At 40.4% G+C, this 16278-nt stretch overlaps 2 protein-coding genes across 4 annotated transcripts; one reads left to right on the top strand and one right to left on the bottom strand.

Annotated features, from left to right (window-relative positions):
- Nucleotides 1-2: 2 nt before the first annotated feature.
- On the bottom strand, nt 3-3886 carry fam199x (family with sequence similarity 199, X-linked). Its single transcript, XM_054792548.1, has 8 exons — nt 3793-3886; nt 2710-2888; nt 2258-2477; nt 2027-2185; nt 1791-1952; nt 1535-1718; nt 1362-1465; nt 3-1275 (listed from the first exon to the last, which is right to left on the bottom strand). Exons 2-8 carry the CDS (start codon nt 2874-2876, stop codon nt 1102-1104), a joined length of 1170 nt encoding a protein of 389 aa, XP_054648523.1. The 5' UTR covers nt 2877-2888; nt 3793-3886; the 3' UTR covers nt 3-1101.
- On the top strand, nt 1602-14147 carry commd5 (COMM domain containing 5). 3 transcript variants are annotated; one of them, XR_008572936.1, is made up of 7 exons: nt 1602-9736; nt 9831-9991; nt 10393-10552; nt 10634-10729; nt 10817-10892; nt 11930-12035; nt 12114-14147. XR_008572936.1 is itself a non-coding variant. In XM_054792547.1 (7 exons), exons 1-7 carry the CDS (start codon nt 9616-9618, stop codon nt 12213-12215), a joined length of 636 nt encoding a protein of 211 aa, XP_054648522.1. In that variant the 5' UTR covers nt 1828-9615; the 3' UTR covers nt 12216-14144. The 3 variants fall into 3 exon arrangements, 1 of the variants encoding a protein (XP_054648522.1); XM_054792547.1 differs by lacking the exon at nt 11930-12035 and having other exon boundaries at nt 1828-9736; nt 10393-10421; nt 10502-10552; nt 12114-14144; XR_008572937.1 differs by lacking the exon at nt 11930-12035 and having other exon boundaries at nt 1619-9736; nt 12114-14139.
- The last annotated feature ends 2131 nt before the right edge of the window (nt 14148-16278 follow it).

A 16278-nucleotide genomic window follows, 5' to 3' on the forward strand; every position in this document is an offset into this window, starting at 1 on the left:
GTGACATGTATTTTTCCAAAGATGTTTAATGCCATAATCATCAAAACTTTATATACACAAATAATTTCAATGCATCAGTCACTTTTCTTTTCAAAATTATCTTTTTTTCCCCTCCCCAAAATAGAGTTTTATACTATTTCAACACTACGCAATACATAGAACTGCTTTGGAAAATAATTGCTGCAATTAAAAATCCATTCAGGAGAAATTAGAGTATACTACAAAGTAAAGACTGTTAACTGCGAGTGGTTCAACACGCCGTAGCAGAGAGATGGAGAGAACAAGCGGGTTGTTACTTTTATCTCAGGTAGCTACGATGCCACCAAACACTGTACTTGACTGAATATGTTAGCTGGATGTTAGCGTTCATCAGAAACACAGCCGCTGTGTACAGTACGTGAACACACATGATCTTCCAGTATGCTCTATTCATTCAGAAACTGTGCCGTGGCAGAGTTACATTCGGAGTGCTATCAGGGGGGGAAAAAATATAAAACAGTTGAAACCAACATAGTAAACACAAATGAGTCTAAATATGATTGCGCTAAGCGTCTGTGGCGTCACGAGTGTCATACTACACACAGATAGGAAAGGAGAAAACATGAAATTAAACCTTTGTCGCTAGGGATAAGCTTAAAAAGCAAGCAGTAAATATGCAGTTATTTATTTACAACACATGGATAAGAGGTGGATTGATAAAAGGAACAAAGCTGAGAGTTACTGAATCATGGTGTGGGTGAGAACATGCAGTGCTTCAGTGCTCCTTCTAACGCCTTGATAGTACGATGGGACCGGAAGATAGAAGGACAGAGCAGCTCAGTCCATGTGTCAGTGGTGGTTTCCAACATACCTGTAGAGATACACTACTTAGGTATGTGTGTGCTGTATCTGTCCTTCTCAATTAGCTTAGCGAGTCTACAATCTTCTGGATCATTAAGACGCATTTAAATAGTGTTAGCGTTACTCAAAATAGCCACTGGCAAAAGGTACCATGTTAACGAGTACCAGAAGAATGTTGGTGTTAGCCAAGGCTAAGCATGCTAAGCTATCTGCAGTGGTAAGAGCAGGCGTTTAGAGGGAGCACTGATTGGTTCACTGGTGTCACATAAGTATGTCCAGGTCGTCTCCGTGGTCGTCCTCCTCGGTCACTCGCAGCGACAGCACCTCCTCGTTCAGGAAGAGGCCGCTCAGACGCTCCTTGCGGGCCTGTCGCTGCTCCTTCAGCTGCCGCTTGCGCAGGGCTTTCTGCTGGAGTTTGCGCTGCTTGGAGCGCTTCTACAAAACAGGGTAAAAATGGAGGCGAGAATGGATGCTTTGCAAACTCTAATTCAGCCAGGCGGTAAATGCAATGCATCGCTTACTTTGGAATCTCTGATGCGTTCTGCAGCACTCGAAAGGTTACCGTCGCTGTGGGCGCGGCTAATGTTAGCGACGCTGCTTCCACTGCAGGCTGAAGCAGTACCACCTAGAACGTGGCACCATAGAGGTGAGACACACCGCACAAATACCATGCTATCATTATTTATTTGTTTACCTGCTACAGAGTTGGATGCAGTGGAGCCCGTCGAGGAGCTCGCTGAGCTGACCATGCTGGCGTTGCTGCTGCTGACCCCGCTGACGCCGCCTGTGCTGGCGCTGCTGTGGCTGCTCCTCTTCCAGCCCTCTCGGATGCTGCTGGCCCGCTGCCTCGGGCTGTGCTCTCTGATGTAGTTACGCACCTGGAGATGGCGCCGGGTTAGGGGACATGGACGCTTTCGCATGACGGACCAGAGCTGTGTCACATGACCCACCTGCTTGAGCTTCTCATCGGTAAGACAGTTGAGCTCAATGATGAACTCGCTGTCTGTGGGAGAGATTTGAGCGCAGGGGTCGATGATCTTAATGATGTCCAGCTGCTCTCGCAGGCCCATCTCTGTGCTGACCTTACGACTCAGGTACTCGATGTACTCCACCTGAAAGAGCGACGCAGGTTTCAGGTGGCTGCATGTTGTCCTCCACCTGCAAACCCTGCCAGTGTTGGAAGTACTTGTTCGTCATTGGTCATGGCGCTCCAAGGCAGCTCATCCAGGTTGCGGTGAGGGTGAGCTTTGGGCTTCCTCTTGGGAACCAGACAAGGTGAACTTGGGACGCTAGGAATGATGTCGGACAGGACATCACTGCCGCTGGTGATGTCGCTTCCTGGCAACTGGAGGACAGCGTTTAACCTCACATTCATCTACAACCAATCAGTTGAATCCGAAATGAATCGCCAACCCACCTGCCACTCAAACTCGCTGTCGGACCAGTCCCAGTAGGTGCTAATCGAGGAGGAAACGTCGCTGCACACGCTGCCCTCCGGAAACAGGTCCAGGGATGTCAGATCCTGGTCATCCAGTAGGGAGTAGCAGTCGTCCTGGTCGCCGACAGACACAGAGGAGAAGAGCTCCTCGCTGCACTCGGAGCTGGCCACACTCGTCCCACAGGAAGTCAGGTTCCACCTGGAGAACCGCAAGTGGATGAATTATTAGCTCACAATTCATCAGACATAAGATTACAAGTAAGAACGACTTAAGAGTCATAAGATAAGTCAACTAATTAATGTGATTGCCTCTCCCGTTAGCTGATGATTGACCGCCAACACGCCTGCATCTTAGTGCGATTCTGTAATTATCATTACCTTTTAGCGATGAATCAACCCACCTCTCCCACGGGAGACAATGCGCTACTTGCCTGTTACTGTGGAAGCGGCGTAGGGGGTCTGTCCTGTGACAGGATGAGAGCTGACAGCCAAAATCACTGACATCAAGCGTTCCCACATCACTGAGATTGGCTCTCTGGGAGAGGAGAGGGAAAGGCTCCTCGGGGGCCAAAAACTTCTCATACAGAGAATCAGACATGGCTGCGTGTACCTGATGCCAAAGGAGAGACATTAAGATTACATGCAGAATAAGAGTGTGACAAAATGTCGATATGGAAAACTATCAGTTTACTATATTTAACCTTACGATGGACTATCGACACGCTGTCGCCGTGTATCGTTTTTAAAATTACTATTCAAATATAATCACCACAAACCGCTGGAGAACGGAGCCTGTTATTATCGCCATATCGAGATATTACAGTTATCATGAGCCAGTATCATCGCATGGTATCGTGAGGTACCCCGAGATTCCCAGCCCTAACGTAGAAATGCCTGCCAAACATGCCAAATGTCAGTATAATTGTAACAGTATACATTAAAACAAGGCAAAAATGAAAATGCAACCACGTGATATCATCTGAATTTAAGACGAGTAGCTCCAAACCAGTCTTACCATGATGACAACTGCCACTTTCAACGACAAAACCAATTCAGCCGAATTATAGCAAATACAGTGAAGCTAAAGACATATTTTATTGTTTCATTTTCAATGCAGCTAAACAGAGTTTCGCTGTTTTTCGCTTAATGTTGTAGTCGCTGGCACTTTGACGTCACCCTTGTTTTTTAAATCGTCAAGTAAAACAGAAGGCAAACTTGCTGTCGTGCACTCCAAGTAAACATGTAAAAGGAAGATGAACTGCGTTTTTGGAGTATTGTTTGCGGCAAGTTCCTGTTTTTACAAGTGTTTTGTTTTGCTTAGTGGGTCATTGCGTGGTGTAATAGCGCAGCGCTAGCTAATATTGTTAGCTTGCGGCTATTGCTAAATGCCAACCAGGCGGCGACAAAAGCCATCAAATGATAGCAAAGTCATCCTACTAACATACGACTGACTCTGAACCTATTAAATACAACTTGGGTAGATTTGTGGGATAAAAGAGGCAAATAATACCAACCTATTGTCGTTCAAAGTCTGAGATTTTCCGCAACCTCCATTTGCAAATCCTCGCCACCGACGAGCTAATTGTTCTCGCGAGAAGTGACTCATCGCGACGGCGGAAGTACGGAAGTGAGCTGAGAGCTTGTGGGAAGTGACGGAGGAGGCGGAAGTGACTGTCGAATGCTCGAGGCGCCAAAATTGAAGCGCGAAAAGTGCGAGATAAGGAATACAATAAGTATTGAATATATAGTTGAGAGATTTGATATCTGGACTGGAGGTGGGTTGTGGGAAGTGGACTGCATAGGTCTCGGCCGACGGCCTATATGGGCCCGGTACGACGAGACCGGTGCGCCACGACCTGCAACAAACCAAAAGAGATACGAAGAGCTGGTGGCGGTGGAGCGGAGGGAGCTGAAGTGCGAGTGCAACCAAACTGTACCGTGAGTGTAACAATGGGCTGTAGCTCAGATGATGTTAGCGACGAAGGGGCAGAGGAGATGGAGTACACACAGGTTAAAATAGCAAGGAAACAGTCATGGTCAGAAGCAAGCAGCGGGAAAGATCATGATGGAAGACAAACAAAGAAAAAAATACGAGCTAAAACAAATGGCAAAGAAGAGTCAGATGAAGAATACAAAGTTATTATTACAATGAGCAAAGATAAAGGACATTTTCACCCAGTTCATCTGACTAAAGCAATTGAAAAAGAAATAGGGAAAGTTAAATACGCCAAAATGCTCAATAACAGAAGAATATTAATTTCGACAGCAAATAAAAGACAGCAAGAAAACATTATGAGATTGAAGTACCTTGATGGAGGAGAAATAAAAGTACACATACCAGGAGAGGCAGCAGTAATAAGAGGAGTTATATCAAACGTACCGTTGGAAATGTCCATGGATGAGGTGAAGAGAGAAATAAGAGGTGGCAAAATAACAGAAGCTAGACGACTCCAAACCAGCAGAGGAGGAGTAAAAAGTGACAGTTTGTCTGTATTACTTGTATTTGAAAAGACAATACCGACAGACATACGTATAGGATGTATGAATTTTAGGGTGAGGGAGTACATTCCTCAACCACTAAGATGTTACAAATGTCAGAGAATGGGACACACAGCACAGCAATGTCAGTGGAGGCAAAGGTGTGCAAAGTGTGGTGGAGAACATGACTATGGGAAATGTGCTAGCGATGCTAAACTAAGATGTTGCAATTGTGGAGGAGAACATAGTGCCGCATATGGCGGATGTGAAGTGCAAAGACATGCCAAAGAAGTGCAAAAATACAAAAGAGAAAATAAGGTATCATATGCTGAAGCAGTAAAGAATATAGGTATGTGTGTAATTAAGCAAAATAAACCAGTAGAGAATCAGGAAACTCATATAGACCAGACAGGACAAGTAGTAGGACTTCCTCAGAGAACAGACCATAGAAGATCTCAATCAGAATGGAATGCTCCCCAACAGAAATGTAATCATAAGTGTGCAATTGAAGAAGACACATTAGTAGTAAATAAAAAGAACTTTGTAGCTTTTATATGTAAAGTCATCAATGTGGCCACGAGGCAGGAAAGGAAAAGTGACAGGATCAAAACGGTTGTGGAAGCGGCAGAACAATATTTAAACATCAAAGACGTGAAAGCAGAAGAAATACATAGTATGTTGACTATACATAATGATGCAGGACCTCAGAACGGTAATTAAAATCACAATGGTACTCCACATCCTACAATGGAATGCAAGAAGTTTAATAGCAAATGGACAAGAACTTAAGAAATATATAACAGAAAGTAGCAAAAGACCTGATATTATATGTGTGCAAGAAACGTGGCTTAGACCACAGCTGGATTATGTGTTGAATGGCTATGAATCAGTGCGATTCGATCGAAAAGAAAACCAAGGGGGAGGGTGTGCAACATTTGTGAGGGATGGAATAATATATAATAGAATAACAACAGCAAATGAAATAGAATGTGTGATTGTTGAAATACATCAAGCAAATACAAATATAATCATTATTAATATATATAACCCCTGTAAACTACTAGATGTTGAAACAATGGAGAAGATAATAAGGAGGCATGGTGGTAGAGAGATCTGGTGTGGGGACTTTAATGCACATAATAGTTTATGGGGAAGTAAGCAAACAGATCACAATGGAATAGTAGTAGAAGAACTCATGGATATCAGACAGTTAGTATGCTTAAACAAGGGAAATGGAACAAGAATAGATATACGGTCAAATACAATGTCATGCATTGATTTAACTCTGGTCTCACATAGCTTGGCAAGTTCCTGTGAATGGTATGTAAATGAAACCACAAGTATAGGAAGTGACCATTTTCCGATAAGTTGTACAATAAACGCAGAAGTAGATATCAAAGAAAGACACAGACATAAAAAGTGGTGCTTTTCAAAAGCGGATTGGGGAAAATTCAGGGAGGAATGTAGTAAAGCAGCAAATTCAATATCAATGGAAGGTGGCATAGAGGAATGCGCAGTTAAGATCACAAATAAGATAATAGAGGCAGCAATGAAAAGTATACCGTGTAAGTCAATTGGAGGGGAAAGGAAAATGGTTCCATGGTGGAATGAAAAGTGCACAACAGCTGTAAAAGAAAGAAATTGCGCATTAAGAAGGTTAAGGAAGAACCTCAGCCAAGAAAATGTAATAAATTATCAGAGGAAAAAAGCTATAGCCCGAAGAGTAATTAAAAACAGTAAACAAAACGCATGGAGGGATTATTGCTCTGCCATAGGAAGGGAAATTAAGATAGGAGATGTATGGTCAATGTTAAAGAAGATGAGTGGGAAAAACGTGTTTACTAAAATACCTATATTAGAAGATAAGGGAACAATGTATGTGACTGATAAAGAAAAAGCAAATGTGCTGGGGAAAAAGTTTGCAGGGGTGCATAGTGGAGACCATCTGGATGAAAATCATAGACGAGGGAAGGAGAGGATGATTAAAAAGAATAGGGATGTGTTACTAAAACAGGATAGTGAGGAGAGTGTGATGGATGTTGAAATTAATATCAATGAATTGCTAATAGTATTAAATAAAAGTAAAGATACTGCAACAGGAGAAGACCAATTGAGTTATATTATGTTCCAGAATCTACCAGAAAATATGTTGGGAAAAATATTATATTTATTTAACAAAATATGGGAAGAAGGGATAATACCAAAGCAATGGAAAAGTGCATTAATTTTACCATTTAATAAACCCGGTAAGGATCCAAAACACCCTGTGAATTATCGACCTATTGCTCTTACATCACATCTATGCAAATGGATGGAGAAAGTTCTAGTCAGAAGACTTAACTATTTCCTTGAAAGTCGAGAGTTACTTACAACTTATCAGTGTGGGTTTAGAAAAGGACGATCAACAATGGATGCTGTAGTTAGAGTAAGTAATGAAATAGAGAAAACCTTTAAAATGAAAGAGTTGATGAATATTGTATTCTTTGATATTGAAAAGGCTTATGATTCCATGTGGCGGGAGGGTTTATTGATTAAGATGAATAGGATGGGAATTAGAGGTAGGTTCTATAACTGGGTCCTTGATTTCATATCGGACAGAAAGTTCAAAGTTAAAGTAGGATCAGAGATGTCAGAAGAATACAGTATAGCAAATGGTATACCACAGGGGAGTGTAATTAGTCCAGTTTTGTTTAACATAATGATAAATGATATATTCATGAATCTGGATAGAAGGATTGGGTCGGCCCTATATGCAGATGATGGAGTGATTTGGGCAAGGGGACGAGATTCTATAAATGTGACAAGTAAAATGAAGGAAGCAATAAAGAAGATAGAACAATGGTCATATGACTGGGGATTTAAGCTATCACCTAATAAAACATGTTACATGACGATTACCCGGAAAAAAGGCATAAAAAATCAGAACCTGATGCTATATGGACAAAACATGATAAAAGTAGATCATTTTAAATATCTTGGTATGTGGCTAGATCAGAAAGGCACATGGAAGACCCATGTGGAAAAGGTAGAAGAGAAATGTAAGAGGATAATAAACTTAATGAGAGCTGTTACAGGTAAGGAGTGGGGAGCAGATAAACAGTCACTAATATATATATATAGAGCTTTGATGAGAGCAAATATAGATTATGGAAGTTTTGTATATGGAGCTGCAGCTAAAACACATTTAATGAAAATAGAAAGAAATATTCACAAAGCATTTAGGATATGTACAGGTGCAATCATATCAACACCAATTAAAGCAATGCAGGTGGAGTTAGGAGAAGTACCGTATGACCTGAGAAGAGATCAACTTATGTTAACATACTGGAGTAGACTTAAAGGATGTAGGCATGGACATCTGGCCAAGAATGTGATAGAGGAATGTTAGGAGTATAATACAACTAAAAGTAATAGCTTTGGGTGGGTAATTAAAGATAAAATAGATAAATATAACATAAAAAATATACATATTAATAATTCTACACCCATAAGCAATATTCCTATTTGGCTATTTCCGAAACCTGAAGTAGATATACATATAACAGAGTTAAAAAATAAATGGAAAGATAATGAAAAAGGACATAAGGCAAGTCAATATATTAAAAACAAATATTATGGTTACTTAGATATGTATACAGATGGATCAAAAAGCGAAGAAGGGAAGGTGGGGATTGGAATCTATGTACCAACAATGAATTATAGCATCATTAAAAGATTACCTGACCAGCTCTCGGTTTATACAGCAGAAATGATGGCAATTATTATAGGCTTGCAATGGATAGAGGAAATAAAACCAGATAGAGTGGTATGTTGTGTGGACTCTCTGGCAGCATTATATAGTATTAAAAATATGGAATCAAGTCGAGAGGATTTATTATTAGAAATACATCAAAACTTATTCCAACTACACATGTTAAAAATAGACATAAGATTTTGCTGGGTGCCTGCACATGTAGGGGTGGAGGGGAATGAGGTGGCAGATAAAATGGCTAAAATGGGAATTAGAAGGAATGAAATTATAGATATACCTGCTGGTAAAGACGAAGTAAAGGCAATAATCAAAAAACAAATGATGGAGAAATGGCAAAATAGGTGGGATAAGGGTAGTAGCGGGAGAAAGTATTATAAAGTACAAAAATCTATCAGCACACAAGGGGTGAAGAGAAAAAACAGAAAAGAGGAAATAGTGTTAACTAGGATGAGGCTCAATCACACCGGGTTAAATGACAAGATGTTTTTGATAGGGAAATGTAAATGAAAAGTATGTATGGAATGCAAAAGTATAGAGAACGTAGAACACATATTACTACACTGCAAGAGATATAGGGAAGAACGTGTAACGTTAAGGAAAAGAATTAAGAAGATAGGAAGGGAATGGAGCATTGAGGGTATCTTAGGAACAGGTGGGGAGGGGGTAAGAGATATACAGAGGGCAGTGATAGAATATTTGAAGGACACAGGATTATATAATAGAATATAGATAAGTATTAGAATATTTTAGTATTATATTATATAGTATTATATAGTAATATATAGTATTATATAAGTATTATTATTAGGATTATTATTAGTAGTAGTATAAGTAGTCTCCTCACTATCTAAGATAGCATAAAGTAAGATACTGTATATGGCCCATGTTACATACTCCGGTACAGTAGGTGGCGGTATGCACCTTTTCAAGTCATGGTTGCAACCCGCCATTAAACTAAAAGAAGAAGAAGAAGAAGAAGAAGACTCATCGCGACAATTACATGATCGTCATGTGACACAACGCGGAAGTTATCACAGACACCGAAAGATATGCACATATCTGTAATTCCGTTCCAGTTACTACTTTGTACGGAATTGCGTGTTTAGCAATGTCACTAACCCAAGGAAAGGACAGCAGCTTTCTGGGTGGCAGAATACCCCCAGAAATCGAATCTATGGCAAAACACCTCAAGGATGTGGAGCAAGAGATGTTCAGAAAATTACTGAAAGGTACTTGCTGAAATCGACGATCGCTTGAAAACAAAACATGTATTGCCTATTTGAATTGTGCAACATATAATTTGAGTGCATTCTTTCTTTGTAGCTGTGGTGAATGCCCTGGAGGGGAAGGACTGCAGAGACACGATGAAGTCAATAGCAGAAACTAGTGCGCTTCCGCAGGAGAAGCTCAGTCACATCGTAGCTGGAATGTACAGATTATTGTCTGAGGCTATCCGCATACCACCGGCATTACTTAAACAGGAGGTGAGCTGCTTATAATACCTTGGAAATTAGACGTAAAAAAGTAACAAATGTTGCAAGCTACGTTACTAACACTTGTATAGTTTTCCAGTAACGGGCGATGGAATTAATTCCCATTTGAAACGTTAATACACTGTTACCATTACTGGTAATGCACTGATCTCACACTCAGGGAAACACTGCCCCCGAGCTGTATGGTAGAGAATTGCACAGTGCGCCCTTTCAATCTCTGACAATCTCTGTTAATTAGTCCTGTAATTAACATTAAATGCACGTACACACAGTGGTGAGTTCGCATTACATATCTGGTAAAGTTATGTTTAGCATTGCCGTTACGTAATTTTTTTTTTAATGCAGAGTAGTGATTCATGAACTTGTCTGATAAAGTTTATTTACCTTTCTAGGCCTTTAAAGAAGATCTTCGCGACCTGAGGCAAGAATCGTCATTTATTGATCACTGTTCTCCGTCCTGTACTTCCTCTCCTGTTAATGACTGCTTTGTTTTGACCTCAGGATACCAGAAGACTTAATAACAGATTTCTGCAGTGTGGTTTTTGGAAATCGGTAAGTAGTTGCACATATTTCCCTTTTTTATTACTAACATGAGAGGGAGGTATTTCTCATGCGGATGCTCTGTATTTGCAGGCGTGCAGCTCTGGAAGCAGCGACTTCTCAGAGGGACCCCCGCCTGCCTACAATAGATGCATTTAAGTGGAGAGTGGACGTCGCCATTTCTACAAGGTGAGCCTGAGAGGGATGCTAACCAACTGGAAGACATTTTGTCCTGCTTGTTGACTTGTAGTCATTTTCAGTATATGTCTCCCTCAGCTCTGTGGCCAAAGCACTGCAGCCTTCTGTGCTGATGCAGATGAAACTGTCCAATGGACGCTCACATCAATTTGAGGTACTGGATTAACTGTGCTGATATTAACGAGAACGTCATGCGCGGAATGTTTTTCTTATCTGTTTTGCGTTAACCGCTGAAGAATGAATCAATCGCAGGTTGAGATAAGTAATGTACTGTAGATGTACTGATAAAGGGTCACAAAAATAGCAATTACATGTTTTTTTATGACACAAGGTGTATGAACTTAGCATTATTTTCAAACTATGTTTATTATTGCGGTTTTAGTTTGTAGATTTAAAAAAAAAACCTGTACCTAATGTTGTGGCCAGTGAGTGTATAGCAGAAAGTGAAAATAACAATGCTCATTTTTATGGATTTAAGGACAGTACAGTACTCACATACTGTATAAAAAACAGAAATATTATATATTACTGTATATAATATTCTAGTAAATAAATATCATTACATATAAACAAATATAAACAAATTAAGGATTGAAATTAAAGCCACCATCATAAGAATGCTTTTTCAGTTAATTGATTGTTGTCCATACAACCATTTTCTACACCGCTTCTCCTAATTTGGGTCACGGGGGCATGCTGGAGCCTATCCCAGCTGACTTGGGGCGACAGGCGGGGTACACCCTGGACTGGTCGCCAGTCAATGGCAGAGCACATATAGACAAACAACCATTCACACTCACATTCATACCTATGGACAATTTAGAGTCTCCTATTAACCTAACATGCTTGTTTTTGGAATGTGGGAGGAAACCGGAGTACCCGGAGAAAACCCACGCACGCACGGGGAGAACATGCAAACTCCACATAGAAATGCCCAAGGGAGAATCGAACCCGATCTCCAGACTGTTACTGTGTTGGCCAACATGCTAACCACTAGACCACCGTGCGGCAAATTAATTGACAGAAAATGTCTGGTATTTAATAATAATAAAATTCTCAGTTCTACTACAGGATTTTTTTTTTTTTTTTTTACAATTTAACAGTATTTGTAATGAAAAGTATGTTCTTGAAATTACAGTACTGTAGTTCTATGTACAAACCAGTTCAATAGTAAGGTGCTTCCGTCAACAGGGGGCGACAAACTCCATGCTAGTCTCCTCAACTGAGACTGGCGACTGCTGTAGCTTCCACTAAAAGTAGAAAAAAAGTCAGAGGATTGAGTCTGCTGCCACAGCAGGTGTTATACAATCAGATGACAGCACGTTAACATTAACAATCAATGCAGACATTTTTCACCAGTTGTTTTCCTGTGCAGGTGCCAGTGGCGAAATTCCAGGAACTCCGCTACAACGTGGCTCTGATTCTCAAAGAGATGAACGATCTGGAGAAGAGGAGCATTCTGAGGATACAAGATTGATAAACATTGTGTTTTTCGTGGAAGCATTTAGAGTGGTATGACCAGAAAGCTGAAAACTGAAAAGGATTTATATCTAAAAATGATTGTTCTCAAATAGTTTCTTTGTACTATATAATACTTTACTGTGTAATACTTTACATGGGCTCAATGACCACAAGACATTTACCATCCAATAAACTACAATGCAATATGCTTGCTTTTATAAAGATCATAAGGCTCAGTTTTTACTGACATTCTAGGCCATCCTCTTCTCCAGCAGTAGTTAGGGTGGTGAGGTCCCTGCAGGGTCCACAATCACCAACCACAACTTTTCGTTTTGGGTGCTTTGAATTCATGGTACTCTTTGTGGTGGACGTAGGATCAGTGGGTCCCAAATCCTCTTCCGACCCATTGTGCTCGGTGTGACGGATACCGAACCACCTAGTATCAGTACTAGCTGTCCTAACGCAGTTTTGCCGGCAGGTCGATGCCGTTGCCCAAGGTGTGACCCATGTTATGGCCGAGCAGCTACATGGAGCCATGCGTGAGAGTTGGGTGCTGTATGTGGACCAATACAGATCGGCCACCTAGCAGTACGGTACGTGCGACCCCTTTACTGTAGAGGTGCTACCACAATATAACACCCCAACTTTTGTGGTCAGTCATCAGTCTGACCACCAAAAATTGTCATCATTCCCCGCCACCCCGCCCTCGGCATAGGCTTAAATTGTTTGCAACATTTCATCGCCCATTCGCCTTGTATCCGTGGTTTTGATTTGGGTTCATTTGTTCCAAGTCCCAAGGAGGAGTTCATCGAAGTAAGTTTTCACCCCAAACGAGCTGGTCCAAACCAAAATGGCTGACTTCCTGGCTGTTTGTGAACACAGACAGTCCCAATATAATGTGTCTGTGATAGCGGCAAATCTAAAAATGAAAAAAGGTCATGCAAAATCTATCTGTGGTGATCCAAATTTATTTGTGGTGAGTCACCTCAAATGAATGTTTGGGAAGCTCTTATATTAAGGCCCCGAATATGCAACAAATCTTTGATAAAAATAATAAGCATTGCAGTTGAAATGTTTATTATTATAGAAGTTTTATACACACACAACACTAAACCTTTACAACACTCCAATTTCTCTGGAGGAAAAACCTACAGTACATGTTTAAGTATTTAGATGATCTGTCTCTCTTCCATTGTTAATTCCCTTTCTTCTTGCCATTTTTGTAGCAACAAATTGTTTTCTCCAGTACAATGCTGTTCAGGGCTGCACGGTGGCCTAGTGGTTAGCATGTTGGCCACACAGTCAGATCAGGAAGATCTGGGTTTGAATCTCCGTTGGGCATCTCTGTTTGCATATTCCTTCCACATTCCAAAAACATTCAGTTTCCATAGAAGATGGATGGATGGACAACGCTGTTCATCTGATGTTCACGAGGGTATGGTACCACACCGTTTTCTGAACACTGTTTTTATACAGACAGAGGAGGTAGTAAGTTGGCTGCACCAATTGCCAACCTCCATTTCTGCAGAACAGCTTTAAACTGTTGACCCATTTTGTGGTCCCTGAAGCAGGCCTTTTTGTATCATTCTGAAATACACATTATTTTTCAGTTTTGGGTAACATTACCTCTGGCAGCTCACCACCTTTGTACCATTTCAAGCTATTCATTGGACTTGAACAACTTGAATTTCAATAAATAACTGGAAAATTGAGGGTGTTCTAAAACTTTTGACCGGTAGTGTGTTGTAGTAGAATGTGTGTGTATTGTGGGTTTGTACTGGTGTGTACTGGTGTACTGTAATCCATTCTGACGTCTGACACCAAGCAAACAATGGATAATATTTTTTTCTATTGTGGGTAACTTAATTCAAACATACAATGAATGAAGCTGATAAAACCATGCTTTACATCCAGCATTATTTGCTAATGTGCATGTTCATCTTAACACTACTTTTTACCCATTAAACCATATTTCATTACTAACAGTATTGCATAAATGCTTTATTGTATTGTATTTCCAGCAGACTTTCAAATATACATAATCATTTAAAATACCATTTCTTCAATACATCCAGTATGTTAATACAGTACAGTATGCTAGGTGTTTAAGCAATAGAAGACTATAAGCCAAATGATATATTTTGTAACCAGGAAAGTTAGTGGTGGATAAAGTCCTTGAATGACTCATGTTGCACATTAATGCATTGTTAATGAACACTTGTCTTACCTGTTGCGCACTGGAATGTTTTAATAGCTCCACAAAGGTCACAATATCACCAGCTTGCATAAGACTAATACTTCGTATTTAGTCTGTCTGTCTCTACCAGTGTGTCAGTCTGGCTGTGGTGTGTGTATCAGCCTTAATATCTATGGGAGGGATTGAGTACACAGGCTAGACCGGCCGACCTATATTACACACTCTAGGTTACTACTAACGTGGACATGGATCAAGCTGCATAATCTTTTGCACAACTTCCAGATGACCAAACATCTTTATTGTGACACAGCAGGAAATAGTAATAGCTGAGTAAAAGTCAGGTACTACCTGTCTTTCTAACCAAACACACACAACCAGTATGTGTCTGCATTTGCATCTTTGCTGTTACGTACTGTATACCCAACGGGTATTCCCACGTGTATTTTCTTCCAACTAGTTGTTTATGCATTCAGATTGTGTCAAATTGTGGTCTATGTTTCAATGTTTACATTCAAATACTGTATACACAGTGTAATGGACACTGTAGGAGAGAGGAATAATGTTAATAACTTCAAAAATAACATAAAAAAACGCATCAAATATGTTTAGAACTACTTTCTTCTGTCACTTCTTTATGTCTTTTTTTTTGGAAATGTCGCAAACACGACGGCGCCAGCAGTGAGTGCTTTGAGATGGGGGAAGGGTAGCACCCGCTGGTCGTTGAGCGATATGTACATACAATATGTATGTCTTTGTTTCAGTGACAATGTTCTTCACTTGAACGCACCACAGTTGCATGTGAAACCTATACATAACCTATGCATTTTATTTTCCAAAAGTCTCCTCACCAGACTTGTCGCTTGTTGCTTTTGTGTTTGTTTTGTGGTCTGATTACACACTAAATATAGCAACAATGTCGCAAAGTTGGCAACGCTGGCATCTGGCCAGAGAGGTGTGTAAACCAGCAGAGTTACACAGAGTCCCATTATAATGTGTTTATTTGCGGGCCGTCACAAATAAATGAACGTGCGGGAAACACTGATGTATGGCATGGCACTAAATGAGCCGTTTAGCTTTTTGTTTGGCTTCGGTAGCTGTTTTGCAACACTTCTTACAAAAGATGACCCTGCATGTTGCCACAAAAGACAAAAGACAGTTAACCCCACAAGAGCTCAATTTGGTGAGCAACTGAGTTTTTTGTCATTTGGTATCCCTTGACATATAAGAGGACTCTCAAAGCAACAAGAACGCAGCGTGGCCACCGTGTAGTCGCTTGTGGCAGAGTGTTTCGTGGTTTTTAAAAGTGGTTAACTTCTTTTTACACTTGCACCAACATCAAAACTATTAAAAACCGTGATATGTGAAGCACTCGTGCGACACCAATTACCTTCCCATTTCGCCGTAGTCGGTCGCTATTAAAGTTAGTGTTTCATTGTTTTCGCGTTTTAATATTAAGAGTGGTTAACTTATTGTTATTCTTGCATGTCAGTTAATACAGGTGAAATGTTAATTAAAACGTTCTGTGCAGTTTTATGCAGGGAAGTTTTATCCTGGAACAAAGTGTTTCAATTTCCATGTTTTCCTGTGAGAAAATCGTTGAGATAATTGTTTTGAAATTTTGAATTAATTAGTTATTAATGATGTTTAATTGATAACCGCACACATCACGAGTGACCTCATTCATGAGTTATGTTTTGGATTTGTTACAGTGAGTAAAATACAAATAAAACTTGACAGACAATATAAAATATATATATAAATTAAATTACTGGAGGTATTATGTGACCGCCCAAAGAGTTCTGAATGCGGGTCAGCCCGGCTGCTGTCCCGTGCTGAAAGTATTACATGGCAAATTGTTTTGTAACTGGTTCCCCTGCAATTG

Source organism: Dunckerocampus dactyliophorus, chromosome 11, assembly GCF_027744805.1.
Source record: "Dunckerocampus dactyliophorus isolate RoL2022-P2 chromosome 11, RoL_Ddac_1.1, whole genome shotgun sequence".
NCBI lineage: Eukaryota > Metazoa > Chordata > Actinopteri > Syngnathiformes > Syngnathidae > Dunckerocampus > Dunckerocampus dactyliophorus.